General features: G+C 40.6%; 2 protein-coding genes across 2 annotated transcripts; one reads left to right on the top strand and one right to left on the bottom strand.

The window, feature by feature from the left end:
* Positions 1-5,204: 5,204 nt before the first annotated feature.
* rbp4l (retinol binding protein 4, like) lies at positions 5,205-7,123 on the bottom strand. Its single transcript, XM_076283319.1, has 6 exons — positions 7,050-7,123; positions 6,526-6,643; positions 6,214-6,350; positions 5,886-5,998; positions 5,540-5,752; positions 5,205-5,319 (listed from the first exon to the last, which is right to left on the bottom strand). The coding sequence occupies exons 2-6, from the start codon at positions 6,640-6,642 to the stop codon at positions 5,309-5,311; spliced, it is 591 nt and encodes a 196-aa protein (XP_076139434.1). The 5' UTR covers position 6,643; positions 7,050-7,123; the 3' UTR covers positions 5,205-5,308.
* An 11,361-nt stretch (positions 7,124-18,484) lies between these two features.
* On the top strand, positions 18,485-25,644 carry pde6b (phosphodiesterase 6B, cGMP-specific, rod, beta). The gene is made up of 22 exons (XM_076283318.1): positions 18,485-18,955; positions 19,719-19,871; positions 20,094-20,183; positions 20,283-20,423; positions 20,701-20,775; positions 20,901-20,965; positions 21,134-21,200; positions 21,294-21,341; positions 21,603-21,752; positions 21,924-22,067; positions 22,165-22,230; positions 22,339-22,485; positions 22,578-22,685; positions 22,812-22,921; positions 23,557-23,644; positions 23,773-23,873; positions 23,975-24,082; positions 24,183-24,246; positions 24,580-24,654; positions 24,749-24,832; positions 25,084-25,237; positions 25,592-25,644. The coding sequence occupies exons 1-22, from the start codon at positions 18,485-18,487 to the stop codon at positions 25,642-25,644; spliced, it is 2,562 nt and encodes an 853-aa protein (XP_076139433.1).
* The last annotated feature ends 338 nt before the right edge of the window (positions 25,645-25,982 follow it).

Genomic DNA, 25,982 nt, shown 5'->3' with positions numbered 1-25,982 from the left:
TTTCTCTGTGCTAGATTTATAAATTGATGATGTTGTTTTCACATATACTATATTCAATATACTCACAATATGATGTCATGTTTAACTCTAAGGGAATCAGTTATTCCCCAGTAACTCCAAGGTGTGCGACACCACAGTCAAATACCCCTTTTTGAAAGTAATCCAAAGTTATCACAATTCCCTGCTATTAGAGTAGATATTTTCATAATTAGCTGTCAGAATTGTTATTGAACTGAAATGCTTTAATGTAAAAGCGGGGTGGGTGGTGTTTCATTTGATGCATGTACACCAAGTGATGATTGCCAGTGGGATTGGTGTGCTGCAGGTGCGTGACCTTTTGAACTACTGTGAACTTGTAGTACAAACTTTCCAGTCGAGGGATTATGAGGGATTCTCACAGGGGCCAGCTGGCCTGTTTGGTGTGGTACAGTCATGTATCCAGCCCCACCTGTGTTCCGGTCCTCCTGGGTCACGCTAACCCATCATTATCCATTAACTCCTCCAAGAAAAATACAACCCGTCGACAATCTCGGACCATAAATGTTTGTGTGCCGATCCATTAAAGGGGGTAAACTATTGCAAGGTCTCGTGCTATGTTTAGAGGCACTCTTATCTTGTGTGAGGTGTTCTATTCACGAAGTGTTCTGTCAGCATTCGTGGTGGTGTGAAAATTAACAGGCTGTTCAGGATCTGACCAGACGTGTCACCTACAGTATATTGAGATGCCAGCACTGACATGCTGTACAGTAGATGCCATGCATCAGCTTGATTACTATTCACCCGTAGCAAAGTTTACACTTAATTCAGGAGCCTTATCACTTATAGTTAATAATATTGTATTGAGTGGACAGCTGTAAAGGTGAATTGCTATATGAACTCTTTGTAAGGTTATACCAGTGTTTCTCAAACTTTTTTTCTGGGGACCCACTTTTTAAAAATGATAGACTATCGCGACCCAACTCGTGACTGTGGTAGTTAACAAACTAGATCAGTGGTTCTCAAACTTTTTTTTTCATTCCCCACTTTGATCAAGTGGGCATTCTCTTGAGCCCCATGCACCTGTCCCTCATCGCTCTAAGAAAGTGGTAGGTCAAGCTTAAAATTGTCAAATTTATTGAAATAATGACAAGTTCTAAATATATCCTCTTCAATAGAGTTAAAATCAGCTGATGCTGCAGATATAATAATAAATAAATACATAACACACACATTTCTGTTTTCCAGCAACATATTAGGAAGCATAGGCCATTTTACAGCATTGTACAATATATTCAATGAAATACCAACATGCTGCATTAAATGGATCCATAATCCAGTCATACTGAGCACTGCTGGTTGGGAAATATTTTTGAAATAAACTTTGCAGGGATGTGACGTAGGCATACTATTTAATACATGGGATCACAAGAGTGCTTCCCAATCAGACGTTTCAGCGATTTCGCTCAGAAATCTCAAAGGCATAATACTGTCGCGATCGAGGCGCCTGTCCCATACTCAAGTTTTTTTGGTGAATGCAGTAATCTTATTTGCTAGGTGAGGTAGGTGCTTGTCTTTGCCTTGTAACTGGACATTTAACTCAAATGTATTGCTAAGATAGGCCTATATCAAATATATCGCTAAGATAGGCCAGCTTCGTCAAGAAATGTTCATTAGTGAACGTGCTTGCAGATTCAAACATGCACTCTTCCTCCAAGAAGAGTCGACTCAGAGCTCAAACTCGCGCGACAGTCCTTTACCTCGGGAAAGCCACCTTGCCTCGCTGTGAAAAAGTACAGCCTTTTGTTCAGCTACCATCTCTTCACAAAGCGAAGAATAGGACCGGGTTTTGATGAAATTCACCACTCTCACAACAACGTTCAAAATCTCATGTAGGTCGGGACTAACTAAGCTGCCTTGACACGAGCGCTTCCCTGTGAATAACACAGTGCGTCCATTGCGCATCGGGTGCTACCTGGGCCCAGCTAAAAAAAAAAAAAAAAAAAAAAAACAGTTTTTCACGTCAGTTCGCGCCCCACCTGGCATGTCTCCGCGCCCCACCTGGCATGTCTCCGCGACCCACAGTTTGAGAAACGCTGGGTTATACCAACTAGATAGATCTACCTAGATCTACCATGCCAGAGGAAGTGCTTGCATTATGGTCTTTTAAGGGTTTGTCTGGAAAAAGGTAATGTTAATAACTACGGTTCTGACCGGTCATGTCATCTTAGAGTGACTTCCCATTGGTTAACATCAAAGGAACTTGACTGAAAGAGAGAACAATAAAGTATTACATTTTCCAAGCCAAGTTTTTTGTCTACGTGTTCTGCTCAAATATTTGATCACTGCGAAGTTACTTTGAAGCTACAGTGGCTTTGAAGTCACTGTATTTTTTTAAAGTAAAAAAAAAAAATGCATGTGACAATAAACTTCCTTGTATCCTTGTATCTTGTATCCAAAGTTACTTTGAAGTTACAGTGGCTTTGAAGTCCCTGTATTTTTTTTTTTGGAAGGACAAATATGTATCTGTATTTGTAGTGATAAGACAAATATGTTTATTTTATTTTTATTTTTTATCATGAAACCCTGTTGATCTATTTCAGGTTACTTGTGGGTCAATCTAAACATTGGTGGTTGGACAAAGGAGGACAGCTCAATGAATCCCACCACTAGGGGGAACCAAACAGTTTGATGAAAGCAGTCAAACCGTGACCAGAGGTCTGTCCAGAGAGATGTGCTGGTGAGGTCTTACATAAGAATCATTAACCACACTTACCATTTGTGTTGTTAAAGCATGTCCATCAAACTCAAGATGTTTTTTTAGCTTCAACCGTAAATGGAGTTCTTGGAATGTTGCAAATATCCAAGACTAAAGTAGAATACAATAGATTAGCTAATTTTATGGGCATGAATAATGTATAACATCTCATACATTAACCTGAATAGAAGATTGGATTAAATTTGATGTGGATCTGAAAAAGGGTAGACCTTGGTCGTATCTGACCCAGTGTCTTCTGATGCATACAAAACTACACTTGTCCAACCATACTGGTAAATGATGGCAACCTTCCCTGATGCACAGAGACAGACCTTGTGGAGTTTTCTCATTTCTTGCATACACCCACTCTGGTCAGAGTTTGCCAGAGCTTTCTATCTAATCTAATTACATAATCAACCCTGTCCCGTCCTTAAGTACTTGTTGGTCATAAGGTGCTTTCATTGGCTGGGCCAGTGCAAGCTGTCGTCTGGAGGGAACGGAGCCATCTGGTCCTATAGGGACCCAGTGGTCCCCAGTGGAGTTTCTTTAGAGTATGTGTACATTGTTGGGTGGAAAGCAATTCAGGTATATAATCGGGTAAAACTGGTTTCCCTGCGCCATCAAACTCCGTTTTAAACATGGTCTATGGTCTATGAATCATTTTAGGTCTATCACATCAGATATGACAGTGGAACAGAAGTGTGTATTAGTGCATAACTGAACAACTTAACAAACAAATATTACAATTTAAATACACAGAATGCTTGATGCCAAATGTGAAAACACATCATTGTCATATTTTCTGTTTGAAGGTCATAAGGCTGTCATACAGCCGTGGCTCACATGTAAAGTATCTTGTGTGATGCAACGTGTGAACATGGTAACAGTGCCTGTCCTTCCGGTGTTCTGAACTCAACATCTTGGCACTCCTAACATGATGACCTTCTTCTTGAAACTCTGCACTGTTGTTGTCAACACTTTGGCTCTTTAGAACACTTTGGCTCTTTAGCCCAAGTTTGTGTTCATCTCCTCACTGTTTCCAACATTTACTTCACAAGAACATTCCGAGACAGCTTGGAATCTCACACGTGTAATCCCGTTTACAGACAGCTTTAGCCAAAGGTTCAGTGCAGAAATGGATCCCACTGAAGTGTGGTGTAAGGATAGACCTCAGGTGATCCATGGCCTTAGCCTTTGGCTGTGTGGGCAGGGTGCTGGCCAGGTGTATCAACAGGATGGGAGGGGCACAAGATTTAAGAGGACAGATGCTGAAGAGAGTGGATTGAGGCTAAATCTGACCTTTTTTTCCGACCCAAAGATGCCAATCTTCTCTTGGGCCAGAAATTAAAAATAAATGGTTGCTGGGTTGACCAACGATACAGGACATTTTTATGAAATCCTCTACATAACTTTGACTAACACCACTTTGTTAGATTGTTGGTATTTCACATTTGCTGTTCCACTTTAGGGAGACACAGGTGGGTCACCTTTATCACAGTTAATATAATGACTTAACATAAGCATAAACATTAAAAGGGTTTATTTTGAAAGCTTCACATAGAGCTACTAACTGGACTGAAATGTGTTGCATAACATTGGACTTGTAAGATCGAGACTGCTGGAGTCATGAGTTGTATAATGTCATTGGCTATTCGCATCCTCTGCTAACCAACCATAAAATCTTAAGAGGAACATCCTTTTTGTAGACTAGACACCTGTCACAATCACTTGAGTGTGAACCTTGACCTTTTCAAGTGCTTTTTCTTACTGTAATAAAGTCAAAGATCACTGCTCATCTGTCAAGGTGCAGGATTGGTAGGTAACTTATAAAAGATATAAGAAAAATCTGCACACTCCAGTCTGTGCAAAAAAGGCTTTTACTCAAATCTGCGAATGCTTTCAGTCGGCAGACCTTCTTCAGGCAGAATAAATCATACTGAATGAGCCAGGGTTAATACTTGAATTTCCCCTTGGGGATCAATAAAGTATCTATCTATCTATCTATCTATCTATCTATCTATCTATAGTGTTTTTTCTTACAAATAAGATTAGACCTCTCTCTCTCTCTGTCTCTATCTCTCTAAGAGTAGATATATATTGTAGTAGTCAGTATGTTTAAGGTTAGTAGACAAAGTTATGTTAAATTTGATGGCAACAAAAATAATATTTGCTGGGGAATTTTCTGAAAAGGTCAAATTAATACCAATATAAAATAATTGATCATGATCATTGATATGGATACATTTTGGTTGGTATGTTGGTATGTTTATAAAATATTATGAATATTGACCGATTAAATCTACATCAATCTATTTTCTGATGCACAGTAGAAAGTCCAGCAGAATACCTCCATGAAATTACCAGGGCGGGGCAACACGGTAATGTTTGTTTAAAAATATTTTATTTGTCACACTTGGTACAACACAACAAGTTTCCCTTGACACAGTGAATCACAAATGGCTTCTTCCCAACGTGCAGCTCGCTATAACACCTCTCTAAAGCACCACTATTGAACCGGATGCCCCCTCCCATGCCAGCATGCTGAAGGAATCCCTCTGAAGAAGAGTCCACTGCTTAGCAAGCTCCTGTGGTGGACACAGAAAAAAAGACAAGAGAAGCTGAGATCAGACATGGTTTGGTCCTCATCATGCCATTTCAATGCTGGCTTAGAAATTACTTAAATATGACTTTGAAAGTACTGACTTAAAAATAGAGATAAACCTATGGGACAAGAATTGTTAGCTAATGACTTTCCATTTGGGAAAGTTGAAAACTCAGGTTGCTCGTGGCATGTGAGGAACTTACCGGACTGGAGAACAGGCTGGAACTGGCCAGCCATGCAGATCTCCTCCTGCTTTGCGCGGACCACACGCTGGATGGCTGGGGGCAGACCACGAGGGTTGCGGGAGAAGACCAGGGCATAGCCATCCTCGCAGGTGCCATCGTCCTTCAGGGCGCGGCAGGCATAGGTGATGGCATAGTTGTCATAGTCGGTGTCAATGATCCAGTAGTTGTCACCTAGAGAGCAATGAAAAGAGAAAAAGAGCTCAAAACTCAACCACACATCCAAATAGCAGGGGGATGGCAAGATTGCAGCCAATGGAAAGCAGTTCCATTGTGTGTTTTATTTTGTGATGATGGGTCTGCTTACCTCCGCTGGACAGGTAGCTGGCCAGGCCCTGGTAGTTCATGAACATCTTGCCAGGAGCAGTGGGGTCAGGCACGGTGTACTGGGCAGCCATGTCAGCGCACACAACCCAAAATCTATGACACAATTACAGCCACCATTAGCATTAGCATTAGCAACAGTTAGTAATGGAGAAAAAAAATAATGCAGATCATAATCAATCAACAAATCATTATAAACATGGTAATCATGGTTCATAGTCTGTATAAAATGTCTACCAACGGGACAAATCCATCAGTTAACCCATTAATTATATTTTTGAGAAAATCAATAAATGGGGTCCGTAGCTTACCCGAAGAGGGTGACACGGCCCTTGGAGGAAGCAGTCATGGTGCCGTCATCATCAATTGTGTACTCAGCGGAGATGTTGTCCTGCAGGAACAGGCCCTCAGGGTCTTTCTTCTGCTGGGCATACCACTTGCCAGCATACTGCAGAGAAGAATCACAAAGAGCCAGGGGGGTTTAGGAAAATCCAGTCTGTACACAACACAGTTTTTTAGACGAGCAGAGAGCCAGATGAAAAATAAAGCTCTCTTCAGCTTTTCAGTATCCCCCTCCAGACTAAGGGGAATAATAGCATTAATTCTCCAAGACTGGGACTCACTCTCTTGGGGTCAAAGTCCTGCTTGACCGTGAAAGTGTCCACCACACAGGAGGCAGACCAGCAGCGCTCGATGTAGGACAAGAGCACAACGAGCAGAGCGAACTTGTAGTATTCCATTCTGTGTGGCAAACAAGAAGTGTGATGGTGAGCAAAAGCACTAATGCATGACATCTGAAGTGGAAATGATGACTGTAGCTAACTCAGTGGGTTATAAGAATAATCTATGAGTGACTCCTCAACACAGCATCCTGTTTTAATAGTACATGTCGCATACAGGCAGCTAAAGTCACTAACAGCTGGACATTGTAACACAGTGCAGGCTGATTTTTAAGCAGAGAGGATTTTCAAAGAGTTACAAATGCAGGAAATGTCATGAAATGACAATACAAAAACTAAAAACCCCAAAGCGATGAGTTCATATTAAATATAAGTTCATATTAAATTTCTTTCACAGCCTGCAGTCAACCATCCACAGGCCAAGTCCCATGTTCGTCCCTCATTCGTTAACCCATAGGGAGTCTTACCTGCTTGTACGGTTAGATCAAAGCCAAAGAATAGGCTAGGTTTCAGCTGTGTGGATACTCTCTCTGTGGTTTTCCACTTGCCTGTGACGACTCTCTGTCAGAGGCGCCCTTTTATATTCCTGCCATAGATGGGCTTATTGATTATTTTCACTTCATGTAACTAAATAAGGTGCTTAAATCTAAGGCTAAGCTGTTTGTAGAAATCCTTACTGTAAGCTGGCTTCTCTCTCACTGAACCCTCCCATGTTTGCCGTAAAAACAATTAAGTCTTTATGTAACGACCCACAGACACAGCGAGGTGGCCCTGAGTAACAACGTGTAGTACTAGGTGTTACAAAAACAAACATCTTTACGCTGTTACTAACTGTCCTATTGACTTAGTATCAAGATAAATATTTCAAGTCTTTGGGATGACTGTGCTGTCCTATCAGTGCCTTGATGCATTATACTGGCAACATAGTGTGCAGGACAGCGAGCATGAATTTTCAAATATAAAGAAAAAATGTTCAGTGTAACTGTGAAAGCGTTATTTCAGAGTAACACAGGGTACAAATGTTTGGGAGATGCTTGGAAAACGTATGTTGCATTTGAAGCTGCCATGTTCATTCTTTTCATCTGAATTTTATGAAAGTAATTGGGATTCATTGATCTAGTCAGTCAGTTTCAAACCGTCCTGGGGGGCTACTTCTGATTTAGCCAGCTGCTTTTGGCATAGTGCCACCCTGATGAGATGGGCATGATTAAGTAGCTTTCCACGTTGCAAAAAAGTCTCTTATGTAATCCCTCTGTTGTTGTGTCCGACAATGTGCTCACCTCATGTGGCACCAATACCATCCGCCTAAGTTCAATAGTCTCTAACTCTATAATTACTCTGTGTTTGTGTTTGTGGCTGCATCCTCTCTGGTTGTGTAATGTCTGTCACCTCTGGTGATTCTGTTATATTGTATTTTTTTTCTAAGAACTGAAGTAATGCCTTCCATCACATGTTTAGCTGAGGCATATTATTACATATAAATGTGTAATTAGGACCAATTATGTTGCACTGTTTGTGCATGACTGTAAATTAATTATTCTCATTAACAGAAGTATATAATATATATTATTATAATTGACAAGTATTTTATATTTTGTACTCAACACAACAGACAGGCTATAGAGCAGTGATTCTATCAAAGATGCTCACAGTCTTTATCCAGTGCTCTTAGTTCACAATATGCAGTATTCATCACTAGGATCAAAGCTGTTCATAATGCAATGACAACAGTCTGATGCATTTTTAAATGTTTCATATAGGTTGCTAAAGCATAAAGTTGTTAATTAATGACTAAAGACCAGCATGAGAATCCATTTGGGCTGACTTTAAACTAATAGACAACAACATGCTAGTTTAACATTTGACTATTCTTTATTTAACAGCATTAACAGCTGAATTACTTATTTGTAACAAGTATAATAGTGACATTTAGTGAACTGGAAAAGAAATGAGACAGATATGTGTCACGTGTTGATGCTTTGAAGGTTGAAAACAGGTAACTATCTCACGTGCAAGTGATTTCTTTTTCTGTGCTCTTATACAGTGGGAGCTATTTGTATCTGGGTGTTGACAAACAGTGGGATTATTTGGGTCAAACTTCTTTGGGCTATCTCTGATTTCCTCTCTACTTATCTGGTGATTATGGTCTGTCGATGTGTTTGTGTGTGTGTGTGTGTGTGCGTGCGCGTGCACATATGTGTGTTTGTGTCTGTGTATGTGTGGTGATGTTATGTCAGAGTTTCAGAGGAGGCCATGATGATTCACATGGATCCACATAACTCAGAACATGTCAGTCAAGCTTTAGAACATGCCAGTCAAGCATGCCACACTGTGATTTTTTTTTTTAAATGGAGCTCATTCAACCGACACAACAAAACAAAATATACTTCACTTCAGAAATATTAAACTTTCAATTGTCAGCTCAGCCTATAAAAAACTGTGAAATTACCCTCAAAATATCAATCTGTATGTTTCTGGTCTGAGACTGGTTTCAGAGACTGACAACATCTAGTTGGCTATTGCTATTGATGGCATATTGATAACAAGGAATGTAGAGTAGGCCTACGTAGATTAAGATTGCAGTGGTATGGCATAGTACAGTAGGCTACTATTTGCCCAGCAGACTTCACCCCTCTCTTGTCTTGCTCATAGCCTTGCGCTTCTAAAACGCGCTAGATTTGAATCATAGATGTGGAATTGAATTACGTGCGTACAGAACAGATGGTGAATGTCAGTTAGGCCTACAGTCAGTAGCCTAAATGTCTTCATGGAAAAACTTGGCATAAAACGAAAAAGGCAACAGAAAACTGAGTGAGAGAACAGCGACATTTAACCAGTTTTCCCCAAAGGTAGGCTATATTTAGGCTATTGACAAACTTTACCCCTCGAATAATACCGTAGCCTAGCCTATCATGCGTTTTGTGTGACTTAAACCTTACCCCTTATGCAGTTTTACACATTAGGCTATGCTAGAATATGAAAAAAGTTATTGAAAGGAGCTACGAATAGGCATCCTGCACAATGTGCACAGCAGTAGGCCTACCGTTTATTATGACCGCCGCTAGCGAAGCTAGCGAAGCGGTCATATAGGGATTGTCAGTTTTTTTTTTTTTTTTTTTCCGTCATCTACTTCCTGAAATTTTGGTCAACGATACCCGGGGCACCGAAACACCGGGGCACATGAAATTTGGTGGGTATGTAGCCCCACTAGACTTTTACGGAAAATTTTCGTTTGGTCCCCGGGGGCCACTCCCCCTCCGCGCTGGGCCCCCCGAAACCCAAAAAATGCAGTTTTTCCTAAATAACTACCTGAACCGTGGCACCGAGGATGAAGAAATTTTTATGGTATGTTGGTCTCAAGGGCCCACATCAACTTAGCCCATAATCACTCATTTGTGATTTGCACCCCCTCGGTAAAAAATGAAAATGCAATATCATTCTGCTTTAATCGCCCCTCTCTTCAGTAAAGACGTTCAGAACTGCACCAAATTTTATGTGTATGATTAACCTGACATTCTCTGGGGGTATGCCAAGTTTCGTAGAATTTCATCCATGGGGGGGTCTAAAAAATTAAGTTATGTGTACATTTAGTGACTCTACACTCATTGGCCTGTAGATGGTGGTGCACACATATACACATGCACACACACACACAGGCACCCACATACTATCGGTATTAGAACGGCTGATACATAATTACAAATTCAGTAGGATTAAAAGAAAGCCAAAATAAATATTCATCATCATCATCATCATGGCTGCATTTCCAGTATTGGCGATAAGTAGTCGTTTGTCCACTAGATGGCGCATCGTTGCAGTGAGACGTAATTTTGTTGGAAGTTAATCTAAAGTGGGTTAGAAAGACACTATGCTTCCTACAAGGACAAGACTGTAGGCTACAGTAGTTTACCGCAGAGAACGTCTACGGGTAGGATGATTTCTGCATGAAATGTAATTCCCATTTCCTCTTGAAGCCGAAATAAATCTGAGAATGTTTATCGGACATGCTTGTTTTTTACTGCAAGTAGGCTACGTTAATCCTATCAATAGCAGAATGTAGGTAAAATAATGTTACCGTTAGCATGGTTGAGTGATGGAGGCCAATTTGATTATTGATGTATTTGTAGAAAACCATAAATGCGTTTATAGGCTACCAAGCAAATCGATAACAGCACTAATTGTATCTTTCGACTGTCATCTCATTTGCTTATGACCATAACCTAGGCTACTAACAGGAGCTAAGTGAGTTAGCCACAACACGTTCGCTACGTGATGGTTTTTTAATGGAAAATATATAGGCCTAGGCTACCTGAAAGATAACCTGTCTATGATCCCGTGATGATCTACATCTCCATTTAAACCAGATGTTTTAGAGCGCACGTTGAGATATTCAGGGCAGGGCTGTACCTACACATATTTGTTGCACGTGCTACAAAAATCATTCTTTGCGATGGATGATTTAGTACCAACGTTACACCGGTCAGATACAGTTTTGCCTATGGCTATTCCGTGAGACTGAGGCGCATTTTGTTTGTTCGAAGTGCGTGTTTAGGGTGTGAGAGGGGAGTCGATGTGCTTTGATTCCAGCTTGGTAGTTGTAGTCTATGCGATTAAAAAACACGTGTGTGTGAAGTATCCAAACAATGATAACGCTTTCATTATGGCTGCTTTAGCCACAGACCTTGAGTTACTGTACAGTGGGTTGGGTTCCATTTAGAAGTGTCCACTTCATTCGCCCTTTCCGTGATTCACAGCTACGTGAAATGTATTACTACTGATATGCAAAACTATTAACTTTTCGCCAAGAGGTGGCAGCTTGATACTGTAAGGTGTAAGCCATTGGTTCCAACGGAGATTTTATTTGGGTCGCCAGCATAGCCTGGTGACAATTTGTGTTGTGTAATAGGCCTAGCATAGGGCCTACCTTATATAGCTTATAGTTTGTTAACAGTCACGGTTTTGTCATGCAATGTCTATGCATTTTTGCATTTAGAATAGCTCTAAAACCGGGGGGCGAACACGTCGCAGGGGGGGCGCCAGTGCGTGGATATCTCAATCGCAAAATTAAACAATATTTCTATCGGGCGCCTACCATGGACTAGGCTGGGTGAAAATCAAAAGATTGCGTCAAAAGATTGAGCTTAACCATGGACCTCATGGTTGCAAAATGCAAGGGAACATGAATCAGCATATTATTTGCACAAACAATAACGGAGAGTAGCTCTTCAACTTTGCCCGTTAAAATGTGTATGAACAGTCTCGCAACGCATTTCATGAAGGCCCTTTTGGACATGTCAGTTATTTGCACCACTGGGTAAAACGGCATTTTGTTTTAGACTACTGGTATTTAATTTGTGCATTGACAATAAAGCTGAATATAATTTGAACTAGATGACTAAACCTATGCATATGTAGAAGAAGAAACATTCACAAAAATCCATGACATGACCTCTCTTCTTGATAGCTGTTGAAAACTGCATGGAACTGACAGGGATTGTTTTAGTTTAATAATAAATAAATAAATACATTATGCTGCTACCTTCTGCTTTTCCCAAATACAATGTAGCCTACAGGTGTACCTTTCATCAGTCCAGTTGCAATGGATGGACTATGATGAACTGCCCTACTTGTGATTGTTTAGAGATTTTAAAGGTTTTATAACAATGTTACAGATTTTTTGGCCCAGAAACAAATCTATTCACCTTTGCAGCGCCAGTAGGCTACTTTGTGTGCGGAATGTGTGCAAACACACATTCCAAACAAGCATACACAAAAGTTATAAGAGTGGGGGATGGAGTAGAAGATGGAGACAAATTCATTAATATGATTTATTTTCGCGGAATGGATGTGCAGGACTGAGCGGCGGTCATATTTTGTACCGCTATGCGGTACATCTAGTTTTCTTCCATTCAACAAAGTGGTAGGCTACGTATTCATAAAACATTAATAACACAACTGAACTTGGGCCTCAATACGGGTCCTAACTGCTTAAAGTAAATAAACGTTGCACATACGAACTTTCTTTAGGAGAGCTGTAGCCTTTCTGGATTCTGATATCAAGCATTAGACATAGGCCTATACAGTCTCATAATTGCCCCTTTTCAAATGAAAAGTCCCCATAAAGGCAGAAGGCCTCTTCATTCTTCATGAATTAAATTAATATTAAATAAAAACCAAGAATATAGCCTAACATGTAAACAAATCATTTACATGTTATAAGGGGTTATTTGAGCTACCCCTGCCTTTCCTACAGACTAGAGGTAAAACAGGTTTGACAGTGTTGCTTTGTTAAGGCTATAAGATAAGGTTTATAAAGAAAAACATTTACTCTCAGTAAATGTCATGTTAAGGTGAGTTTAACAGGTCTGACCTTTACATTAAGATTGCTCAGGAGCTAGGCTTACTCCATTGATGTAGTATGTGATGAGATCAAACTCCTAATAGACTTGCTTAAAATTAGTTGAGTATAACAACCTGTGTAGGTTTTTATAGGCTGTATTATGCTTTCAATGCATGTCATATATTTTAAGTGTATTTATCAATTAGTTTCCGCAAAATTCACCAGAAGTCATCATTTAGGGGTTATTTTTCAAAATGTTCATCACTGGGGAGCATGCCCCCGAACCCCCCTAGCATTTGGGAGGCCCAAAAGTATTTTATGTCATGGGGCCCAAATTCTCAAGCAGCAAATAAAGCATTTTTGTAAACTGTGACCACCTATTTTTGAATGGCAAATTATGTGAGACAGCAAGGGTGTGTGTGCACGTGTACTGCGTATGGTAGTGGGTCTATTTGGAAGAATGTCAGTCCCAGTCTGTCCCTGATAATAGTTTTTCTAGATTTATACAAATTAAATTTAGATAAATTAGTCTCATTTTGTAAACGTGTACAGACTTGGCTGGATTAAAGCTCCTCTTCTCGATATAAAGCCACCTGGGCTTTTGGGATCCGTCAGAGACGCTACTTACAGTGATATTGTCTATTTAGAGATGATGCCTGAACGATTAGGGAAGGGCTTTTTAAAGGCCTTCCACGGCTTTCTTTAGGCATGCACCAGCAGCAGGCTCCTATATTTACGCATGTAAACAGTGAGTGGCAGCTTGCCATCTTGGTTTTATGACTATGTCAGCAAGTTCTTGTGTTCTCTCCTGAACAGATTTAGCAGGTGCATTTTTTCACATGCTGCTTTGCTTTCCATGGATATGTGTTTTACTGCCTACATAATGCATGGAGAATATGACAGAATATGAATATGGTTCTTTTTGTGTGTTCTCTCTCCAAAAGGTATGCAAAAATGTGTGTGTTGCTGGAGGAGGATCAGAGAAATATTGCATAACAATGTATTATAGGCTATAAAGTTGTTATATGCCAACAGTAGACTATGGCTTTGACTATGACGTTAAGTTTTATTATTGGACAGCGCTGAAGTGCCTATATCCTCCATGTCAAGTCATATGGTCGATGCTCAACTTCACATGTCCGACATATGTCTCTGCCGTTAACCCTAAACTCAAATTCCTCCTCATGTTGCCACATTTACCTCTTCCTCTCCCTAGTCCAACCTCGTGCTGATCACTCCCCCTCCACCCCCACCACCAAAGCTCTGATCCCTCTCAGGCTTTGTGTTTAGTCCAAACGGCCCTCGTCTGCGGGTAAACCCCTCCAGTATGGCTACACAGAGCACGTGGACACCCTTCCCTTCCCTCAAACCCCCCGATCCCGTCCTAATCCCCCACTGAGGCCCCATGTGTTAGAAGGGTCGGCTGGGTCCAGCAGGTCCAGCCCTTGTCCAGACCCATCGCCAAAGAACAAAAGTGTTCTTGTTTCTCTCTCTATACCCATTCGCTTGCCATAGCTGATCAGCCTTGCTGATCCAGCGTATATGGCGCTGTTTCAGGGTGCACCCGAGTGTTAGTCTAGAACTCTCTGTACTAACACCACAGAAGTTTGGCTCCCATCATCAGCCTTAACCCTTCGGGAAGTGTTCGGGTCTGTGGGACCCGTTTTCAATGTTTGCTAAAAGAACAATTATGCTATTTCTTCAAACTCAGACTCACTGGCCTTGGCTTATTTTCTCTGAAGATAAGTAATTTTCAATGACTGCACACGGTACACCCCCCCTACACATAACTATTACACATGTGGTGTTCTGGTCTATTGGACCCAAGTGTAATAATTGTAGGTACTATGTACCTTGACTGTGTCCTTCTCCTAACTGGGCCTGCTGTGTGTGTGTGTGTGTGTGTGTGTGTGTGTGTGTGTGTGTGTGTGTGTGTGTGTGTGTGTGTGTGTGTGTGTGTGTCTGTCTGTCTGTCTGTCTGTCTGTCTGTCTGTCTGTCTGTCTGTCTGTCTGTCTGTCTGTCTGTCTGTCTGTCTGTCTGTGTGTCTGTCTGTCTGTCTGTCTGTCTGTGTGTGTGTGTGTGTGTGTGCATGTCTGCATATTGGACAAAAGCGTAACCATAACCATGTCTGAGTATAGGTGACTGTGTGCGGGAATGTTGTCTTTCTGCTCCTGCTATTCCCAGACACAGTTACAAAAAGTTGTTACATTTTAAGCACTTGCACCTGTTCTGATTAAGTTCTAAGAAATAAGCCTCAATAATTATCAAAAATCTTGTTTCAAATTTTTTACCTAGTTTATAATTGAATTTCCTAATTTTCTCACAAAAAAAACGAAAATCATTCATATGATCATAAATGTGATCTCACAGGGGGGGAAATATGAACCATAAATGATGTCTATATCATTGGTAATTGAGCTAAAGTGAACATCTGATTTTTTTACATAAATAGGTGTTTTTACATAAATTGTTATCACTCTATTGATTTAAAAGCCTAATGATGTGGTGGGTCCACCAGACCCGGGAACATTGGCTGAGAAGCCAAAACATTAACACCTTACAAGGGTTAAGTGTGTTGGCAATTAAGCTCTGTGTCTCAGCTCTATGTCAGTCAGTGTGGTTACATATGCAGAACAATCAGAGTAAAGCACCAATCAGAGTATTATCAGAATTCTGTGAACTAAACTAAACTAACTGAACTAACTAAAAATCCGATTCCCAAAACCCTTCAGCAGGGAGTTTTGAACATTCTAACAAAAGTTTCACAACAATGGAAAAACTCTGTTCCACAACAATAAGGTTCCATAGAACGTTATAAACTCCAACTGTAATCAGAGTTTTGGTTACATCAGAGAGGGTTAAATGACAAATTTAATCAGATTGAAATTAATACTCAGGTTCTCTGATTTTATAAAATTGGAGTTCAATCAGAGAACTCAGTTTAGATTACATTTTTAATTGGAGTAAAGAATTTAATCGGAGTGAAATCTGATTGTTTGCATGTAACCACACACTGATAATAAAAAGCACCTTGATTTGAGTTCGGATGCATCTCTTGCTTTACTAGAGCTGTATTTGAAATGGTAGAAAGTTTCTGACTGACTCACATTTGCCAGTAGGCCTAGATATCATACACAACCATGATCTCTTCACTAAAGTATTTTCAGGAGCAACAGATATGTTGCCTTACTGGGGATTTCCTGCTATTTTGAGCTTGTTTTGGGGGGTTGTGGAGCAATACTGGAAACACAGTGACCTTTTTATCTTACAACACCATTACAAAGCGTGATGTGTAAGAAAATTATGGTTTACGACACGATGAATTCCTTGCAACATAAAAATGCTCAATGGAGAGGTGTAAAAGAAATTGCTCTGATAAACCTGTAACGGTTAGAGTCCACAGCAGACATGGCTGGGCTGTAACTAACTTTGTGAGCAATCATTTAGTCTATTGAAAGCATGGCGGAGGTCAGGAGTAGGCAGTACTCTGGCACACTGTACTGTCATCCTGGCACATGACACTCTGGCCTATATTGTGTTCTGTGATCTGCTGCCATCTTGTGGTTGTTAGAAACAACATAATCTAGCAACCTCACAACATTGGTGAAAGCATCCCCCAAACATGATATGACATGTCCAGGACTTGCCAGGTGCAAGGCAATGAAGCTTCCAAAACTATGCCAAAAACTCAAATGTCAAAATACAAACTCCTTTTGTCAAACGACAAAATTTATACAACAAAATAGGTTGTTGGTTGTATGTTTTATTTTAAAGGTTACGGTTGAGCAAGGTTTGAATATTAGCCTTCCGTTTTAAAACAGAAAACATTGCAAGGTTCTATTTAGAGTGGTTTAAATTGAACTAAAAAAAAAAAAAAAAAACACACACAGAACCAAAATGTTGTTGAAGTGCAAAAGAAAGCTTCTGTCTTCAGGCAGTTGATTTCAGAGAATCTTCCAATCCATTTTATAGCAGCTAAAAAAAATGTCAGCAGTTCTCTGTTTAATGTCCTTTTTAGATATCTCTGTGATAAGAGAAACATGATGGTTCGAAAAGAAATAGGTGTAAGTGGGTCACTCGTGCATCACACACTGTCCACCCTGAGCCCTTTCTGTACAGAGCACTCCCTTCTCAATATCCCATCTCATGATGACCAAATATATCACTCGCTGTATCCGAGTGCTTCATCTACCTATTAATGTGCAGATTATCTAGCTGACCTTTTCCTTAAGATGGATAGAGTCCTTTATATAGACCTGCTCCTCTGTGCACAGGGGAGGATTACTGTATGTTATAATGGGACGGGTACTTCCTTGGGAAAGCCACTGATTAATTTGTTATCCATAGATTGAGTTATGATATCATATTGGACATGATATTGAAGTTACAAATGAGAATGTAGAAGAGTCATTGCTGTTGTTGTCCTCGAGTTATATATGTAGTAAGATATGTAATATGAGCTATAACGTCCCATTACAGTAATCAAATAGCAATCCTCGCTTATCTACTGCAAAAAGAGAAGGGCATTTGCCATATGAGAGAGGGACTAAGTACAGAATGTGTTTTAATAACATTTGACGTTACTTGTTTAAATACTGGGAGGAATCTTGTATATAACATCCAGCCAAGGACAATATTTCAAGGGACATGAGACATTTTGAAGAGTTTTGAGTTTCAATCTATTCTAAATTCTGTGCTTTGTGCTTAAAATCAGTGGCTACATGTTCGTATCCTAGAGTTACAGATATCAAAATGTCTCCAGTTTTCTCGATTCAAATACAAGCCTGCATTCCTTGTTTATATCTCAATTAATGGTACATTCCCACGAGTACACAAGTTAAATGTTACACAGTATATATTCTTATGCAGGTGGATGGCTCTTTCCCTGTGCCTGGGCATTGTGCAGGTAGAGCAGCGTGTCTGAGACAAGAACTGGGGTGCTGAGATAATCAGCTAGTGACATGCTTAAATAGGGCTTAGGATCGAGGAGTGTGTTTTTAATAAGGACATAAAGAGCTTGTGCGCGAAAACCACACGAGAACACAGGGAGCGGGCACCTGGTGTCCTAAACACACTCTCCAGCCCTCTCCAACACCGCTGGGTCATCTTTTAAAACACTCTTTTGTGTCTTGCTGCCCTTGCTGAGTGGTCATCACTTGAGAGTTGTCCTTCTAGAGGAGGAGACAGGAGGGAACTGAAGGGAGTGAGGAAGTCAGTCTGGTGGCCTGAGCGACGTCCATTAGCCTGGGGGTAGGTCAGCTGACCAGTTTTTTGCATGAGCAGATCCTGGTTCACCTTCAATGCTATTAGGAAAAAACCTTGCTGATGACAGTTGGATTGGACTCAGGTCTCCCCTGTGCCTGCAGGTGTGTCTCCCTTCCACAGGGTGTTCTTTTACCTTTCCTCCTCTTTTGGGGAGCCTCAAGGACCTAAAGGTGGGAACTTTTTCAACTTTTTTTTTGTTGCCAAAGTGACTCCTACAACCGCCGACCTTGTCTGTCATCTTCACGTGAATTTGAGACATATTTTCTGGGATTGGGGCAGAGGATCCCAAAACCAAGATGAGTGTCAGCAAGGAGGACGTCGCCAAGTTCCTGGATGGAAACCAAGCCTTTGCCACGAGCTACTTCAACAAGAAGCTCAGTGCTGGGGCCATCGCCTCGGCCATGGGTGTTGAGGAGTCCACGGTGGACTTCACCATGTTCAAGGAGGTGAGCCAGGTGGAGGAAAGTGAGATCCTGTTTGATGTCATCAAGGACATGCAGGAGAACGTGAACATGGAGAAAGTGATCTTCAAGATCCTAAAAAGGATCTGTCACCTCACCCAGGCCGACCGCTGCAGTCTCTACATGTACCGGCAGCGGAACGGCATTGCTGAGCTCGCCACCCGGCTCTTCAATATTGGCGTTGACTCAGAGCTCGAGGACTGCATTGTCCCGCCCGACTCTGAGATCGTCTTCCCCCTTGATATTGGAATAGTGGGCAATGTGGCCCAGACAAAGAAACACACCAATGTCAAGGATGTGGCAGAGGTAAGGGATTTAAGTCATCCCCAGTGACAGGTCAATTTACAAAATTAGGTTTCAGATAGGTCAAATTGACACTTAACATTAAAGACAGAAAGCAACCAAGAACAACCAAGGCTGTGCTATTGTTACACATAATTCTCATACATGATAGGCCTTTGGTATATCTTTGGTATTTTGTAATTATATTGTAGGCGTCACTGCTTATGTTGTCTACTGGGAAAAACTAAGAAAAATGGATGTAAAAATGTTATATGATCACCTGCTCAGCATTACACAATATCACATCATGATACAATACAACCTAGTGCTGCACTAAATCCTCTTGACATAATCCCATTTATGGACATATCCCATTACCCTTTGGGATCCAGGATTAATTTACCTGCAGTGCCTTTATTAGCAGGGCAGCAAGACAAATGGAAGGATCATATTAATTTATAGGAATAGCCAAATGATGAATAACAAAGGCATATACACTTCCCTAGAATTGACAAGAAATATAGTAGAAAGATGAGCATGAATCCTGGACAACAGATATGTTTATATTAATTACTACTAAGTTTTTATCTGGAAGAATGACATTTGTCAGAACAATTTTCTTCTGATCAACTGTTATAAAGTGGCATTATTAACCTTTATTGTCATTTTTGTAGTCAAACAGACGGTTTATAGCTCCAAAATGGAGGTCATGTTACTGAAATGAGCAGTAGCAGTCCATGCCTTAGCTGTGATGTCTCCTGATGACACATATCTCTACACTATCCAGAACAGTAACTTCAGCAATTTTGTGGACGAGCTGACTGGATATACAACACGAAATCTCATGGCCGTGCCCATCATGAATGGCAAAGATGTGGTGGCTGTTGTCATGGTCGTCAACAAAATCACTGGGCCTCATTTCACTGATGCGGATGAGGATGTGAGTCTGCCACCACACCCCCCCCCAACCCACACACACACCTTCACCCACACACCATAGTATTTAGCCTATTCATAATTTGTGGATCTATCACTATGGATTTCACATGCAGTTCATTCAATGGTACAATGCTATCTTTTAAGTTAAATGTGACATTAAATCTGTTAGTTTGGCCTAGCAGAACCAATGAAATATGCTGACTCTCTTTTTTTCTTGACACAGCTTTTTTTAAAGTATATGAAAGTTGCCTCTTTGAACTTGAAAATCTACCACTTGAACTACCTTCACAACTGTGAGACGAGGAAAGGCCAGGTGAGTGTCAAAAACGGACATGACTAGCTCTGGCAGCAGTGGTTCCTTCTCCACTATGTCATATTAACAATGCTTCCCTTTGATTTATCTCTGCTACAGCTCCTGCTCTGGTCAGCCAACAAAGTGTTTGAAGAGCTCACAGACATTGAGCGACAGTTTCACAAGGCTTTGTACACAGTGCGTGCATACCTGAACTGTGACAGATACTCAGTCGGCCTGCTGGACATGACCAAAGAAAAAGTACGACCTTGTGCTTGTCAACGTAACCAGATAGTCCATTATTGCTCTGTGTACAGCAACTTCCCATGTCTAAACTGTTTTGACTGTGAATGGTGGTGAAGAGTTCTGAAATGTCTTCTTCATAGGTAAAACAGAATGTGGAGAAAGTTAGCTAGTTCATCAGTCTTAAGTCACAACAATCTACTGTCAAGACAATCAGGAAATGCTGAATGTTAGAAGAAATTGTCCACAAAATAAAACTCAGTGGTCACTCACCTCATTTGTGTTTTGTCCACAGGAGTTTTTTGATATCTGGCCTGTGTTAATGGGGGAGCAGGCCCCTTACTCTGGTCCAGTGACCCCGGATGGCAGGGTGAGAATCAGAATTCAATGTTCAATGAACATTTATGTTTTACACCATTCAGTTTTTTTATTCTTATTCTTTTAAAAGATTAAACATGTTTAAAAAACAAAACATTTTCTTTACACCTAATTTAGGAGGTAATCTTCTACAAAGTCATTGATTATATTTTGCATGGAAAAGAAGACATCAAAGTCATTCCGTAAGTATGGCTCCATTCTGCATATTCAACATTTTGAGGTACAATGAAGAGTGTTTTTATTTAACCTTTAACAGCTTTAACAAGGTAACTGGTACACTAATTTGTTTGATCAATGTTGAAGTTATCTTACTGTTTGCAGGTAGTTATTTGTTAATTTGTCTTCCACAGATCTCCTCCTGCTGATCATTGGGCTTTAGCAAGTGGGATGCCTGTTTACGTGGCAGAAACTGGATTGGTATGTGATTTTTTTTCACCCACAGAAATGTACTTTACAGTGTGCCGTTGTTAGTTTATCTCCATGTTTACGATTGCATTGTCACATTTTCAGATTTGTAATCTCATGAATGCACCAGCAGAGGAGACGTTCCAGTTTCAGGTAAAAATATCCATTTGTAGCTGGTTATCACGAATCCACAAGACCAAAACCATCTATATGTATAAAAGGTTCCCCATATCTTTGAAGTGCAATTACAAGCAAATGCAGAAGTAACAGAACAAACATTTACAGGAACTAAAAGCCAATTGAGGGCCAAATAGATGCCCAAACTAAATGGTGTTCATAGATCCCTCTTGCTGTGACTGTATACAAAAGATTTATATAAGTCATTAGTTTTGACAGTTGATCTTTTCTGTGCAGAAAGAGCCATTGGACAGCAGTGGCTGGACAATAAAGAATGTCCTCTCCCTGCCAATCGTCAACAAGAAGGAAGAAATCGTGGGCGTGGCCACTTTCTACAACCGGAAGGATGGCAAGCCCTTTGATGAGCAGGATGAACAACTCATGGAGGTAACCACCCCTCTACCCCCCCCCCCCACACACACACACACACACACACCTCATCCATCCTGTCTCGTCTGAGGGTGACTCAGAGAAACACGGCATCCCCATCGACTGCCAAGAGCTCTGCGGCGATCACAATTCACAAACCACTTAATCCCAACATCGGTCTTTCCACAGGCCTTGACTCAGTTCCTTGGATGGTCAGTACTAAACCCAGACACCTACGACAAGATGAATAAACTAGAGAACAAGAAAGACATTGCCCAAGACATGGTAATGTATCATGTCAAGTGCCGGAATGATGAAATCCAGAACATTCTGGTGAGCAGAAAGGGCATCTTTACATTTATCCCTAATAACGGTCACAGCTAAATACTTAGTGCTGACTCTATGTCTAATGTTTCTTCCAATTTCCTAGAAAACAAGAGAATATTTTGATAGAGAACCAGCAGACTGTGATGAGGATGAATTTCGGCAGATCCTGGTACTCACCTACAAAGAGATTTTTTTCTTTGCAAAACATCTTTCTAGAAATACAAGAATTGCTCTTTATCAGCTTGTGCCCACTGTTAACAGAAATTTTTCTTTCTAGAAAAAAGAGCTCCCGGGCCCAAAGAAGTTTGAAATCTACGAGTTCCATTTCTCTGACTTTGACTGCACAGAGATGGACCTTGTGAGGTGTGCGATTCAAATGTACTATGAAGTCGGAGTTGTCAAAAAGTTCCAGGTTCCTCAGGAGGCAAGTGTGTTATACAGTAATGCTGATTGAAGGGGCGTGGGGAAGATGACATTGTCTAAAATGAACTTTTGATTTGATTACTGATCTGACAGGTTTTGGTAAGGTTCATGTACTCAGTCAGTAAAGGCTACAGAAGGATCACCTATCACAACTGGCGCCATGGATTCAACGTGGGACAGACAATGTTCACTCTTTTAACGGTAAAAAAAACATTGCATTCATGCAGCATTTCTAAAATATTTACTCAACTAAAGTCATTTTCATAGTGTAAGCCTATGGCTAAGAGAAGTACAGTAACTAAGAGCTTGCTGACTGTGTGTTGACAGACAGGGCTGTTGAAACGCTACTACACTGACCTGGAAGTGATGGCGATGATCACAGCTGGTTTCCTACATGACATAGATCACAGGGGAACCAATAATCTCTACCAGGTTAAGTACGTATATCAGAAATTCTTTTTACTTTATATTTACCTATAGTCATTGTAGAGAGGGGAGACAGCAATCACCTCAACCGGCTTTGAACTAAGGTCTACAAGGCACCAAGTCTCATTGATAGTGCACTCCATCACAGTCATGACATCACAGAACAAGTAAACCTAAGCATGAAGAAATACCTTCAAATTAGGCCAAATATTCCATACTCTCAAGTAAACCCATTCAAAAAACCTTATGTTTATTCAATATAATATGCAATTTATACATATGATAATGTGTAGTAACACTTTACTTGACAGTATCGACATAAGAGTGACATGACACTGTCATGACATATGAACCCCAACTGTAACCCTAACCCTAACCTCTAACCCTAACCCTAATCCTAAACCTAACTTGTTATGACAAAAACCTAATGTCACTTAAAACAGAAGCGTTATGTCATAAACGTTTATGACTTGTTTATGACGCGTTCATGACAGTGTCATGTCACTCTCTTATGTCGATACTGTCAAGTAAAGTGTGTTATAGTCTGTGTCAATACCTACCACAGATTGGATAACCATTTAAAAGTATGATAAATGTACAACGTAAAATGCAGCTCTTTTTCAGTTTCTTGTCCAATCATTTGTAGATCTGGCAATCCACTTGCTAAGCTACATGGGTCATCCATTCTAGAGAGGCATCATTTAGAGTTTGGCAAATTCCTGCTTCAGGACGAGGTAAAATACATATGTTGCTTACTAGATATTCACACAATGCTCACAAAATATGTCTGTTGACTTCTTCTGTTTTAAGTTAACAATTTTGTGGTGTTAAAGTGAGAATGATTTTCTCTCCATCTTTCAAGAGTTTGAATATTTTCCAAAACCTCAACAGAAGACAAAATGAACATGTCATCCATCTCATGGACATTGCCATTATTGCCACCGACCTTGCTTTGTATTTCAAGTAAGTGGTGTCCCAAAGCTTATTATTTGTCAAAAATATATGCATAGCATGTCAGCAACAATACCATTTATCTATCACAACTAATTTTGTCTGCAAATTAGAAAAAGGACAATGTTCCAGAAGATTGTGGATTTATCAGAAACATATGAGGATGAGAAAAAATGGGTAGATTTCATGTCCCTGGAGACAACGAGAAAAGAAATTGTGATGTGAGTACACACCGATGACAATTTATGGTATAGCGAGTAGATAACCATTAACCTAACTGAGGACAAACAACTCTTCTCATGCGTTTTCCTGCACTTCCAGGGCCATGATGATGACAGCTTGTGACCTGTCAGCCATCGCCAAACCATGGGAAATTCAAAGCAAGGTGAATAGCAACAACATGACAACAAGTGATTTAGAGGTGTATGCAAGTGGAAAAGATACTGTTGTAAGATACACATGTCGTAAAGCTGCATCAAGTGTCAAGACTAATAGTTAGGCATAATGGCTATTAGTTAGGCATATCCAGCTATAAAGTACCCAAGACGAGCACAGCTGTGTAGTGAGTAAACCACACTTCATAACACTAGCTAGCGACAGACCTATAGCTTTTAGCATGCCTGCTTTCCATGTCTGAGGCGTCCATTTCTACACAATACAGACTACACAAGTAGTTCTATTTTTGCCAAAATAAACTTCCCAATGTGGCTGTTGCCAGGTGGCTCTTAATGTGGCAGAAGAGTTCTGGGAGCAAGGTGACTTGGAGAGGAGTGTTCTGGACCAGCAACCCATTGTGAGTATTGGTGTATTCAGTGTTTGTTCGGGTTTATCAACTGGTCAATCTGGCATGGACAAGGCCTGTTTGTAACTTCTCTTTGTATTCAAAGCCCATGATGGACAGAACTAAGGTAGCTGACTTACCCAAGATGCAGTGTGGTTTCATCGATTTCGTCTGCACTTTTGTATACAAGGTAGGATTACACTGAAATACTACACTGAAAATATGTATATTTCATGATATTTTGGAAGTGACTACGAGGGTCTAAAAATCGATCACTGCTCACTTATACTTTTGATGGTGCATGGGACAGTTCTAGGCAGTACTGCTTTTTTTTTCATTCCCCCTCTCTAAGTAATTTCAACTTTGACACATAAGTTGAAAATATTAACAGAACTTGCCTCACAACATTGCAATTATTCTTTCCCTTATTTTTCTCTATAGGAGTTTTCCCGCTTTCATCCTACCATCACGCCAATGTTAAATGGTATTCTGAACAACAGGAAAGAGTGGAAGGCGAGGCAAGAGATACATGAGGCCCAGCTGAAGGAGTTAGAGGATGCTAAGGCGGCCAAAGAGGGCACTTCTGGAGGCAAATGTAAGCCAGGCTTGCAATCATTTCAGAACAGACATGATATACATTAGACCAATTTGCGACCTTTTTCAGTGTAATACACCATACTCTACTGTAACACCGTGTTGGTAGAGTAGAAACTTATGTTTTGTCATTAGACACATTTTGTTCTTATATCAGAGGAAAAGGACATGCCAATCTGAATTCTTCCAACACATGTTGAACAGTGCTAGTTCATAAGAATAGAGAGCTAGACTCAAACTCAAAGCATGTTACTCCATCTGGCCTACTTTTTCAGGACTGGTCGGCTAGCTATATGACTGGTTCCACTGTCCATTCACTGCAGACTTGGCTAACATTTACTTTCTTCAAATGCAGCTGGTAACCCAGGTGGTGGAGGTGGAGGATCCAAGACGTGCTCAATATGCTAGAGGTGGAACTAAAGGATAGAACGGGACATTTCGGAACACCTTACCATCATATATAGTCTGACAAATCAGGGGTGAGAGGTCAATCTTTGCCCCTTTTTGTGATGAGAAAACAGAAGTGAAAGACAGATGGGCACCACATGAAGGTGATGCAGCTCAACAAAGCCAATAAACCTTGGCCCCAGAAACTCCACCCATCCCCATGTGGACCGCCTAAGGGTAATACCAATTCATGCAGCTAGAGAAAGATGGTGATGATCCCATATTCTGTTTCATTTACTTTGTACTATAAAACTCAGGGTTCCAGGAATTATCACTGGTTGATTATTAACCCTCAGGAG

This window comes from Alosa pseudoharengus, unplaced genomic scaffold (genome assembly GCF_046254945.1).
Source record: "Alosa pseudoharengus isolate Yale_2024_CS ecotype anadromous, Long Island Sound unplaced genomic scaffold, YU_APseudo_1.1 YU_APseudo_1.1_scf_14, whole genome shotgun sequence".
In the NCBI taxonomy this organism is placed as follows: domain Eukaryota; kingdom Metazoa; phylum Chordata; class Actinopteri; order Clupeiformes; family Clupeidae; genus Alosa; species Alosa pseudoharengus.
Note: the sequence above shows the minus strand (reverse complement) of the source record. Positions and strands in the feature narration are given on the sequence as shown.

Bases quoted from the DNA above. Each gene is read 5' to 3' on its own strand.
- rbp4l (XM_076283319.1), bottom strand. From the start codon at position 6,642: ATGGAATACTACAAGTTCGCTCTGCTCGTTGTGCTCTTGTCCTACATC. The intron at 6,351-6,525 runs GTGAGTCCCAGT...TCTTCTCTGCAG, and splicing joins AGGACTTTGACCCCAAGAGA to TATGCTGGCAAGTGGTATGC. The intron at 5,753-5,885 runs GTAAGCAGACCC...ATTGCTCTCTAG, and splicing joins CAGCTACCTGTCCAGCGGAG to GTGACAACTACTGGATCATT.
- pde6b (XM_076283318.1), top strand. From the start codon at position 18,485: ATGAGTGTCAGCAAGGAGGACGTCGCCAAGTTCCTGGATGGAAACCAA. The intron at 22,231-22,338 runs GTACTCACCTAC...TTTTCTTTCTAG, and splicing joins ATGAATTTCGGCAGATCCTG to AAAAAAGAGCTCCCGGGCCC. The intron at 22,686-22,811 runs GTAAAAAAAACA...GTGTGTTGACAG, and splicing joins CAATGTTCACTCTTTTAACG to ACAGGGCTGTTGAAACGCTA.